Source organism: Ovis canadensis, chromosome 2 (genome assembly GCF_042477335.2).
Source record: "Ovis canadensis isolate MfBH-ARS-UI-01 breed Bighorn chromosome 2, ARS-UI_OviCan_v2, whole genome shotgun sequence".
In the NCBI taxonomy this organism is placed as follows: domain Eukaryota; kingdom Metazoa; phylum Chordata; class Mammalia; order Artiodactyla; family Bovidae; genus Ovis; species Ovis canadensis.
The window spans coordinates 133,185,369-133,197,605 of NC_091246.1; the positions used below are offsets into that span (position 1 = coordinate 133,185,369).

Here is a 12,237-nt window from a genome sequence, read left to right on the forward strand (position 1 = left end):
AACTTTTGACTCAGATGGTAATAATTAAGACTACAGAACTAGATGAGACCAAGAGGCATCAGTGCGCATTCTTTCTCCATGGTGGTCTAGTCTTAACCACATTTTTGAAAGCATCGTAGACGCCTTTTCAGGAAAAGAGAATTTTAGCCTAATAGATTATATGCTCTAATTCTTTTGGATCCTGTTACTTATCAAATCTAATCCAAATTCTTCATGTTGTGGTTCAAGAAAATAAATCACTAAAAACATGTTAGGCAAAATAAATACTTTATTAATTTTTTTTTTAGAAATCAGCCTTTGTGTGATGTGATAATTCAAACATTTAAAAAACCTTTTAGATATTCTTTCGAAGTATATTGTTAACCTCTCAACCACTTTTGATTAAAATTTCACACAAAGAAATATAACAGGAGTTGAAAATTATAAATGCTAAAGAATAATTCTAATAACATCTGGTTGTTACTTTACACATTTATTTAACATATACAAAACCAAATAGGAAACTACCTTCCTTCCCCCACCCCACTCCCCCCATAAAACAAGCAGTTCTCACTGGTTAAGAATGAATTAAAATTTGTTTATGAGAAAACAACAATCTAAATTACTTCCATTATGAAAAAACAAAACCAGCTTATTCATTTCTATCCATTCAAGTCACAGGCCCCATTATTTTGGCAATACTCTACTATTTAGTCTAAAAGAAGAAACATGTCCTTATAATAAAGAAGTCTGGACAATGCAAAAAGTACATAGTGTTTAATATAAGACATGTTTCCAAAAACAAACAAACAAACAAAAATCCCCAAACTACATAAGCTACAATAAAATTACAATTGTCTTGGGTAAAATAATGCTTACAGTGTAAGAACATTAAGTAGTTTTAGGTAACATAAATTCTATCCTACTGCTATTAGTAACCTCCTCAAGAATTAAAAGCAGTTTTTACAACAGGATAATTTTTCTTCTTGGAAGTGACACTAATTAACAGCAGTGGAGGGAGTATCATTGGTTGTTTCAAGCTCTCAAAAAATGAATCAGTTATTGCACAGTAAATACCTCATAGAGGTCAGTGTTTTAAGAAGCTAGTCTGAAGATATATGTTATTTATAAGTTGGTTAAGTTTGGAAGTTTTCAAGTTTTAAAATTAATTCTACCTAGGCAATCAACTGGAAAATACTGACATACAAATAAATATTAGGCTTTTCAAATGACTACGGTTTTGATAGTTTAGAAAAGAAATAAAGTCAGCAAAGTGCCTATGTTTCTATGTTTTTTGAAAAGATATGCACAGAAGAAATAAACATTGTATACAGTAGCCCAGCTCAGCAGCAAGTATCTTCTGAAGCACAAATGACATCCCCACCAGTGTATATCCTTGATAACTCCAGTATCACGCAGCTAATAGGACCCATGCAAACCTTAAAAAAAGAAAGAAAAGTAAAAATTAAGCATTTTTCAATTACTACTGAAAAGTCTTTAAAAGGAAGGATGAGAATAAAGATCCTCCATTATCTATTATGACATGATTAGATATAAGACCTAATGTACTATGTACAATGAGACCTATGGGATATGTTTCTTTAAAAAACAAAGGACACTAAAAATTTATGATTAAGTCTTAAAATCTTGGACACAACTGAAGCAACTTGGTATGCACGCATGCTTGAAATCTTGATCCATTTGAAGTAATATTATAATCAGGGCAGTGCTATCAAAATTCAGGTTTGAAGGTCCCAATTTCCCCAATTCCAGAATTTATTTACTATAATGAAATTTCAATAAAATGATAAAATATCAATATCACTTAGAGGTTTGAGATTATGAGATTTGACTCACTTACACTTCAAATGAGGTTATAAAAGGTTTTCACAGTGTAAAATAACATATTACATACTTCCTAAAAATAAAAATTTAGCTAGGGGAACAGACCTATATACTAAGAAAAAGCATTAAAAACTAAGTACTAAGTTGCTGCTGCTAAGTCACTTCAGTCATGTCCGACTCTGTGCGACCCCAGGGACTGCAGCTCACCAGGCTCCTCCATCCATGGGATTTTCCAGGCAAGAGTACTGGAGTGGGGTGCCATTGCCTTCTCCAAAGTACTAAGTTACATTTAGCTAAACAAAGAAATTCAGAAAAATTTACCTATAAATTCCATTAGTGACTATCTTGCTTAGAATTGGATGCTTTACTTGAAGATACTGCTGCCAGAAGTCCACTTACAATTTCCCGTCTGATTTCCCCAACAATAGACTCTTTAATCTAGAATGGAAAAAGAAGAAAATGAGAACTTAACAGTATCACTATAATCCATTTTATTCTGTTATCAGAAAAAACAAGTAAATAACATTTAATTTCTACAGTCAGCTAAACTTCAGAGAAAACTAAATCTTCGTGTAAATCCTTCATGAAATACAAAGAGAGATCAGGGAATCATATCCATCTATCCTCAAACTCAGATCATGTTCTGATCATGTTGTCTGCTGCTGCTGCTAAGTCGCTTCAGTCGTGTCCGACTCTGTGCGACCTCACAGACGGCAGCCCATGAGGCTCCCCTGTCCCTGGGATTCTCCAGGCAAGAACACTGAAGTGGGTTGCCATTTCCTTCTCCAATGCATGAAAGTGAAAGGTGAAAGTGAAGTCGCTCAGTCGTGTCCGATTCTTAGCGACCCCATGGACTGCGGCCCACCAGGCTCTTCCATCCATGGGATTTTCCAGGCAAGAGTGCTGGAGTGGGGTGCCATTGCCTTCTCCGGAGATCTTGTCTAATTAACTCCATTACAAAATAACACAATTCTCAAGTTGAGAGCATTAACATATGTTAAAACTTCATAGAAAATTTACCCTATGACACAAAATAACCTGAAAGAACTGACTAAATATTATGTTCACTTTTATGTTTTTTTCTTTAATTAATGTCTATCTACCTAATGGCAGAAAGCAAAGAGGCACTAAAGAGTCACTTGATAAAAGTGAAAGAGAAGAGTGAAAAAGCTGGCTTAAAACTCAACATTCAAAAAACTAAGATCATGGCATCTGGTCCCATCACTTCAAGGCAAATAGATGGGGAAACATTGGAAATAGTGACAGACTTTATTTTCTTGGGCTCCAAAATCACTGTAGATGGTAAATGTAGCCATGAAATTAAAAGATGCTTGCTCCTTGGAAGAAAAGCTATAACAAACTTAAGACAGCATATTAAAAAGCAGAGACATCACTGCCAACAAAGGTCCATGTCAAAACTATGGTTTTTCCAATAATCATGTGGATGTGAGAGTTGGACCATAAAGGAGGCTGAGCATGGAAGAATTGATGCTTTTGAACTGTGGTGTTGGAGAAGACTCTTGGGAGTCCCGTGGACAGAAGGAGATCAAACAGGTCAATCCTAAAGGAAATCAACCCTAAATATTCGTTGGAAGGACTGATGCTGAAGCTGAAGCTCCAATACTTTGGCCACCTGATGGGAAGAAGTGACTCATTGGAAAAGCCCCTGATGCTGGGAAAGACTGAGGTAGGAGGAGAAGGGGACGACAGAGGATGAGATGGTTGGATGGCATCACTGACTCAATGGACATGAGTTTGAGCAAGCTCCAGGAGATGGTGAAGGACAGGGAAGCCTGGCTTGCTGCAGCCCATGTGGTAGGAAAGAGTCAGACATGACTGAGTGACTAAACACCACCACCAAAACAACCATAAACTCTAAATAAGTCAGTATTTAGTTGTATGGTACATTTGTCACCTGACTGAAAATTTTGCTTTGGATAAGGATTTACATGTCATTTTATTGTTGGAAAATGCAAACAGATCTAGAGGCAATGACAATTCCCTCAAGATTTTCTTCTCCAGGTGTCCAAACACTACACATGCACACCTGCATCTTTTTCTCTCTGATTTGTGACCCCATGGAGTGCAGCCCACACATCTCCTCTGTCTATGGGATTTTCCAGGCAAGAAAACTTGGGTGGGTTGCCATTTCCTCCTCCAAGGGATCCTCCGGACCCAGGGATCAAACCCACAGCTCCTGCATGTCCTGCACTGGTCACGGATTCTCTACCACTGAGCCACCTGGGAAGCCCAGTGCATCACCCCTGAGTAGCCCTTTCTGAAGGCTTTACATGTGTGTTTCCTCAAATAAACTGATAATGCCTTCCTGAATCAGCACTCAAGACACACTCAACCAGCTTTTAAAAATTCTACATTTCCAGTTTCCTGCCAGCCTGATCTCCTTCCTAAAATGTTCCTAAGTACATCTTGAACACATCTCAATGAAGTCTTTCCAAAAATGGCTCTGTAATAATGTCATGCAATCTATACATTATATATATATATTTATACATAAATATTCAGAGAAACAAATGCTCCTTAACTACCAGCTATCTGTACTGAAACATATTTAAATAAATAAAATCTTCTCATTTTACCTTCTACCAATGTCTCTAAACTTTAAACATCAAAGGTCTGTTAAGTTCACAGTCCTTCAGATTTGTCTTTTAAACAAATACATATTGGATACAAATGATACCAGAATTTCTCTGCCACAGCATACAAGCAGAAATGCAGCGTGTTAAATTAGATCCTCTGTAAATCCATATTTACAAAAGACAATGAGTTAGCAGAGTCTTTCAGTCCTGCTGTCCAACGCACATCTCATCACACTTCACTCAAAAATTTTTTTTCATTCTTCATCATTCAAAAACAAACTAGCCCAAAAGTATTATCTATAAACCAAAAAAGTATACCAATATTTGGGGGGTGGGGATGGGTACAGACATCAGTGCAGTAAAACATAAAAAGTCTCTACCAAGGATGTTATTATCTAGGTGGACCCAGAACAAACATTTCATAAAATATTAAAAAGGAAAAAATGTTAACTCATTAATGATGTAAGAACAGAATAAAAAATGAGAGACTAGTATGGGATAAGAGAGGAAAAAGTTATCAGAGAACAGAAGATTTTAACACAGTGAGATGAGAAAGTAAGGCCAACTGCAGACAACAGTGAGGATGAGAGCAGTAGCAAGAGCACCGTAAGAGAGCGAGCAGCAGGGAGCCCAGCTGATAAGACAGTTCCCACTAGTGAGAGAGCAGACGGGAATCAGAACGGGAAGGGAGCGCTCAAACAGAAGCTCATCAGTGTGTGCTGGCACACAGTAAGCGCTCAATGAATGTCTGAATAAGTGCCATCAACGAGAGAATGAAAGAGTATCACACACAAAAAAGAACAAAGTGAAAAACAAAGCACTACACATAAGCACTGGAAAATGACAAAATGCCTTTGATAATTTATTGAAGTAATAAATGTATGAACAAATAAATTAGTTCCAAAGTCTCCCACGTTACAGAGGTGGGGAAGGATAAGCAGTGAGAAAATCAGTGGAATGGAAGGTGAAGTCCATTTTATAACTTCCAAAAAGTAATATCCACTGAAGACAGACTACTTGAGATCAAGGAAGGAATGCACACTGGCATATTAACAAGATGACAGCAAGCCTAAAGTGTGGGACAACACATCCATTTATTAGCCTCTACTGAGTGCCTCCTGTGCGGCAGCCATTATTACAGAGATCACTAATAGCACTGTAGTAAGAACACAGGCAAGCTGTGTATTTACCAAAATACATATAAAAGTGTGCCAGATGAAATACACTTACTCAGAGGCATGGACCAAGCCTAGGAACTTCAGTGAACAAAGAAGAAAACTCTACACAGAGCAATCTATCTTTATACTCTGACATTTAATTCTGTTCAATTTGCTTCTGTGGACACATGCTCATTTATTCTATTAAGTAATCTTTTTTACTTACTTTTTCTTTTGGTGTTCTCTTTCAAAAGAATTCTACTGTATCAGTAGTATAAGTAATGAAAGCATTCTTTTAAAAAACTTCACATACAGTGAAATAATGGAAACAAAGGCCTGACGGACATAGTTGTTTTCACGCATCCATGAGAACAATAAGAAAACTTCCCTGAAAGTGTTTGCCAAACATGCTTAATCCTCACCGGCAAAACTGTTCAACCCAAGCTTAAATCTTCCCTGCCTGAATAATGGCTTTGTTTATGGGGTTAGAGACCCAGAATTTGCTGGGAAGACAATTCTGTTTTTCTTGGTAGCTGATACAATAAGTGTTTAAAAGAACTGGAATTCAGTACTATTATATTTAAGGAAAATGATTACCCATTTTAAATGAGCAGAATCAAGACTAATCTGAATTTTAAATATTTTGCAAAGTTTAACAGAACACCATTGTAACTGAGCTAAAATGATAATAAACCAAATGATTTTTTAAATTATAGATGACATTAGACTAATTTATCCATTAACATATGCTTTTAAAGTGCTTCAAAAGAGTGTTTTGTTTTTTTTTTTTAAGGACATCAATGTTCCTCTTATGCCCTGTTTCATCTACTATACAATTTGCTTGGTAAGCTTTTTTGGAGACAGTTAAAAGGGTCAGTGTTAAGCTAAAGTTCCTCCAAACTATGTCGAATTCTGAATCAGGAAGTTTCTAATTAACAGTAACAAATTCTGAAAAATTCTTCAAACATTTGTCTCACATGTCAGTCCTTCAAATTATAAAATCTCCCATATTTAATAGGGAGGTTCTTATAAATGATTAAGTAATTCTCTAGCACCACCACACTATGATGGGAACAACCAAGTTTTCTGTATATGCTAAGTTCTACCAGCCCCAAAAAATCAACGTTTTAGGGATGCTGTGAAAGTGAAAGTGAAAGTCGCTCAGTCTTGTCTGCCTCTTTGTGACCCCACAGACTATCCATGGAATTCTCCAGGCCAGAATATTGGAGTGGGTAGCCATTCCCTTCTCCAGCAGATCTTCGTGACCCAGGAATCAAACCAGGGTCTCCTGCATTGCAGGTGGATTCTTTATCAACTGAGCTATGAGGAAATCACTTACAGCACATATCAGGCTCCATTAACAACATTAAAAATGAGGACTCAAGTGTACATTAAGAGCGTATTTATGCCAAATGACTATATAAAGTTCAGTTTCCAAGGAAATTTTTCAAACCAGAGCAAGCTAAGGGAACAAAAATACAACATTTTGTGTCAAGGGAGATGCTGCTGCTGCTAAGTCACCTCAGTCGTGTCCAACTCTGTGCGACCCCATAGATGGCAGCCCACCAGGCTCCCCCGTCCCTGGGATTCTCCAGGCAAGAACACGGGAGTGGGCTGCCATTTCCTTCTCCAATGCATGAAAGTGAAAAGTGAAAGTGAAGTCGCTCAGTCCTGTCCGACCCTCAGCGACCCCATGGACTGCAGCCTTCCAGGCTCCTCCGTCCATGGGATTTTCCAGGCAAGAGTACTGGACTGGGGTGCCAGATGGGGAGTACCTTAAAACTGATTTCCTCAGTTAACAAATACGTTGTGGAGAAAAATAATTACTTCAGTTCAGTTCAGTCACTCAGTCGTGTCCGACTCTTTGAGACCCCATGAATCGCAGCATGCCAGGCCTCCCTGTCCATCACCAACTCCTGGAGTTCACTCAAACTCACGTCCATCGAGTCAGTGACGCCATCCAGCCATCTCATCCTCTGTCGTCCCCTTCTCCTCCTGCCCCCAATCCCTCCCAGCATCAAAGTCTTTTCCAATGAGTCAACTCTTCGCATGAGGTGGCCAAAGTACTGGAGTTTCTACTCAAAAATTGACCTTTGACGTGAAACACCATCAGTCACACCTAACTAACTGAGCGAGGTGGCTGTATAGAGACTGCTAAATATTAGCCAGACACAACCAACCTACAAAATAATTACATTAATAGGACAAATAAATTTATAGAATTAAGATCTTTTAAATTTCAAGTTGGTAATTCATGTCATGAAAATAAATTACGTACATGCAGTGTCTTCTGCTATTGACAGAATGCTTGTTTTGTAAGTGTTAATTTGTCTGAATGTCAGCTGAACCTAGGAACAGAGTACCCAACATGTACAAACATTAAACAGCTACTAGATTTCTTAGTTCACTGTGTTATGAAGCACACCTATCTGCACCTGGCATTAAAATTTCTGTTGGACTTCATTATCTCCCCCCTCTACCACTTCACAGTAACTCACAAGTAACTTATTTTGCAGCCCTTCCAAAATCCAATTCCAGAAGCAAATCTCAGGTCTTTCTCAAGGCAGCGTCACACTATTGAAGCATTTATTTCTTAACAAAACAGTGTTACTGTTTTTATTAGGTTTTCACCTTTTCAAAAATATATCACTGACAAAAGTTTTTAATGTTATGCTTCTAATACTACTTTCCCCATGAGCTCTGTAGTTTTTACTGCACAAATATGCATAGCATGATTTTTGGGAATGCCTATATTAATGACATAAAAAGGAAAACTGACTGTATTTTCAAGGGACTTCTCAAGCTGCTGTCATGCAGCTGTAAATGATGGCACCTCATACATGAACTAGTCTCCGGACCCAGAGAAGCAATGGCTCATTTGAAAAAACATTTTGGTATGTTGCCACCATTCTTAAAAAACAAACAAACAAACTTAATTTTGTACTGGGTACAGCCCATTAGCAATGTTGTGATAATTTCAGAGGAAGAGTGAAGGGACTCAGCCATATATATACATGTATCACTTTCCCCCAAACTCCCTTCCCATCCAGGCTGCCACATAACATTGAGCAGAGTTCCATGTGCTAGAAAGTTACCATTTTAAATATAGCACTGTGTCCATGCCCATCCCAAACTTCCTAACTATCCCCCTCTCCCCTCCCCCTGCCAACCATAAATTCAGTTCTCTAAGTCTACAAGTCTCTTTCTGTTTGTAAGTAAGTTCAATTGTATCATTTCTTTACAGATTCCACATACAAGGGATGTTATCCTATATTTCTCCTTCCCTGTTATTCACTCAGTATGACAATCTTTAGGTCCATGCATGTTGCTGCAAATTGCTGCCACCATTCTTGACCTATAACCACTAAAAATTTGTTCAATGTTACTCACAAATAAACTCTAAAAGTGTGTTACATTCACATTGCTGAATTTATTGGAAGTACAAGATTAAAAAGGAGGAGCCACTGACTCTTACCTCTCTGGTTCGTTTTGGTATTTTCCATGTCTAAATCCTTCCTTCTCAATACATTATACTAAATGCTTTTCTGTATGATTCTTCAACTGTTCCTTGGGTTAGTTCTATTTACTTTCCTACTAGACTTTAGGCTTAAGGATTTCATGGTCTTACATCCATTTTTATTTTCTCCTTTACAGAGCAGGTACTCATTAAGACACTTGTAAACCATTTTTTAAAAACACAGTAGGCTATTCTTTTTACTAATGGAAAGAATGAATGATCCTTTTTAACATGGATTTTAGTATCCCAGTTGGAAAGAACTATGAATAATTGCAGTTCTTCCTCAGAATTACTCTTAAGACAGGGACAGAATGAAAAAATAAATTCAACATGTGTAATTTTTATCTTACGCACTCTACTGAACTTTGCATCCAAAGACACAATGTGATTTGAAAAAAGGAAAAAAAAAGTCATTCATAAATAATGTATCTATAGCAGTCTCCTTTTTTAAATGATATCCATACTGTTCCTTACTATGTGATCCTGGTACCAAAAGCAACTATTTTACTAATTTCTCAAATATTTTGCCTTTGATGACTAGTCTTCCTAAGTTGCTGCAGTCCTTTCGGTAACCTAGAACTATTGCTAAATGTTTCAGGTCTGCATACTGCTAATCACACAGGGTAAACTTTAATCCTATATTTCTATCTTTGAATGACTTACTTAATTTCTATAGGTCTCTACTCACTAAACCAAATAGATTAAATGCTTCATACTTCTTAAAATCTCAACTGACATTATAAAATGGCAGATTTTAATCTTGGAAGAGATCTAAACTATAATCCTTAATTTTACAAAGGTGGAAACAGAGATCTAAAGTCCTCGTCACATGTTCACCTATTTTGAAACCTACACATACCTTCTTCTCCAGAGTGAATATAGAGAGTCGCAATTATTTCACAAGGGAGTATGAAATTTGCAGAAACAGCATCACAAACATAATAGACATGAGCTGGATCAATGGGAAAATTACTGAATACAGTCAATCAGAGGAGTGTCTTATAAATAATTAATGTTAAAACCTATTCAAAATAAATTAATTAAGCATAGATTTTACTCACCTCCCTTATGACTTGCTGTAACTCATCTTGCTCCACATTTTTATGCACTTCCTCAGCAGCTGGCAATAATGAGACTTTTCCATGTTCTTCCTCCACTTCAGACTTAGGTCCTACAGCTTCTGAGGTTTCTTCAGTTGCTCCAGCTTCCTCAGAACCTTCCACATCTGGAGGTGTCTGCACAGATCCTGTTCTAGAAGGAGCAGTTGGTGTTAGGGCCACTGATGCTCGGAATAATTTCTTGCTTGGTACCAGATGGGTTTTGGGTTTGCCCACTGAGTCAATAGGAGGTACTCCAGTTCTTCTACTGGCATGAGAGGGACCAGAACATACAGAAGATGACTCTGATGTTGCTTGGGAAAAAACAGATTCTGAGCTTTCTCCAGGAGGAATTTCAAATCCCATTTCTCCATGGCCCAGGCCCAATTCAGACTTTAGGTATGACTGTTCCCGCATCAGTTCAGTGACCTAGAGATCAGAAAAACTGTAATTCTTCTCTCTTTAAATTAAGATTGGCAGTTAAAAGAAGATTAATATCCTCGATGCTGCCCCAAATCATTTAACTTGTAGAGACATGATTCAAATGCACTCATTTAGTTACTAACCAATTTCATTTGCAAAAACAGCAAGAAAAATTCAAATTCACAGTGAGATCAAGCCATAAAATGTTTAACTAGGCTATAGCTGGATGAAATTTTACTTGGTTCCACATGGGTGTCCAAATTACTTACAAAGAAAAGTAACCAGTAAAAAAAACTCACAATGCCCTCAAATGAACTAATTCATTTAAAATACAATAAAAATCAATCTTTGTTCAAAATGTAGTCATCTTAAAGATCCAATTACTTAAAGAACCTGGAATCAGACTGTGAAAGCACATCTCCTGAAATATAAATTACTTTTTATGATGCATTATTTCCTTTAGGCCATGAAGATAAATCATTATTGCAATTAACTGGCTTTCTAGTGGCCAAAGATGGCAACAGACTTCAAGAAATGCCAGACTCACTTCTAATCAAATTAACTAACTTACCAAATTGTGTATTTAAATTTTTTTTATCTACATTAGGAAAACTGTGTGTATCATTCCCTTCCCCAGTGATTTAAAAGGAAAGAGGCTTACTGGTTCCATTACATTCAATGGAGAAGGGCATGACAAGTTATCAGCGCTTCTACTACTGCCACACATTCCCTGAAAAAGCAAAACAATATATATATATGTGTGTGTGTGTCTGTGTGTAGTTTTTTCAAATTGCAAGTACTTTATAATAAAATGAGCTAATTATTGCTCTAAAGCAGTCCTTTATGTCACAAAAGTCAGCCTCATCTGTCACAGGATCCTATAAAATGTGTTACTGTGACTGAAAGTTGCATAGAAGATGTTCTGATTCTCTGATCTCACCGATGCACATTTCTCAGATCAAAACTGTCGATGAGATATTCATTGACAAGATATGCTTAGTCTGTGCTATACACACATATATATATATACCCACACACACACACACATTCTTTTTCTACTTGCTATGTGTGCATATATACACGTGTGTTCACGCAATTGTTTTTAACAAAATCAGTTATGTTCAATTAACAAAGAGAAGAATTCACTGTTTCAACACTTCAATATATTCTACAACTGAAAGATTTTGGCAAAAATAAGAATACAATTGTTGAAGTTCAAATTGCATGAAAAGGAACATTAGGAGTAAGAATAGTGGTACAAAATAAAGACAGAGAGTGTTTGTCTCTATTCTCGTTTGTATACGTGTTTTTCTGCTTTCACAAAGATCTTACTTGATTTCTTAAAAAACATACAGAATGGAAAAGAATCCAAAATAAAGGAAAAATGTAAAGGGAACAGTTTTTTTTTTTTCCGAAGGCAAGAAAGGAGGGAAAAAAGGTTGCATGAAATATATATATGTGTGTTCTTCAGTTATACACAATGAGTAACATCTAAATTAGTCATATGCTAACCTACTATCATTTTTCCCTTAAAATTCTTAAATTTTTGCATTGCTCTTTATTCTCTATTATTAAATTACAATTTTTCAATGTATTTATATATATATAAATAGGTTAAATAT

General features: G+C 36.7%; 1 protein-coding gene across 5 annotated transcripts in view; it reads right to left on the bottom strand.

Annotated features, from left to right (window-relative positions):
• Positions 1–250: 250 nt before the first annotated feature.
• The window catches only part of ITPRID2 (ITPR interacting domain containing 2), a 94,944-nt gene continuing 82,957 nt past the window's right edge, over positions 251–12,237 (bottom strand). For 3 of the 5 annotated variants that reach the window (XM_069577049.1, XM_069577048.1, XM_069577050.1), the window contains 4 exons: positions 11,277–11,345; positions 10,157–10,621; positions 2,146–2,262; positions 251–1,418 (listed from right to left, as the gene is read on the bottom strand). In XM_069577049.1, coding sequence (XP_069433150.1) covers positions 2,158–2,262; positions 10,157–10,621; positions 11,277–11,345 — 639 coding nt within the window. In that variant the 3' untranslated portion in view covers positions 251–1,418; positions 2,146–2,157. The remainder of the gene's footprint in view (positions 1,419–2,145; positions 2,263–10,156; positions 10,622–11,276; positions 11,346–12,237) is intronic. The other 2 variants (XM_069577051.1, XM_069577052.1) reach the window with 1 other exon arrangement.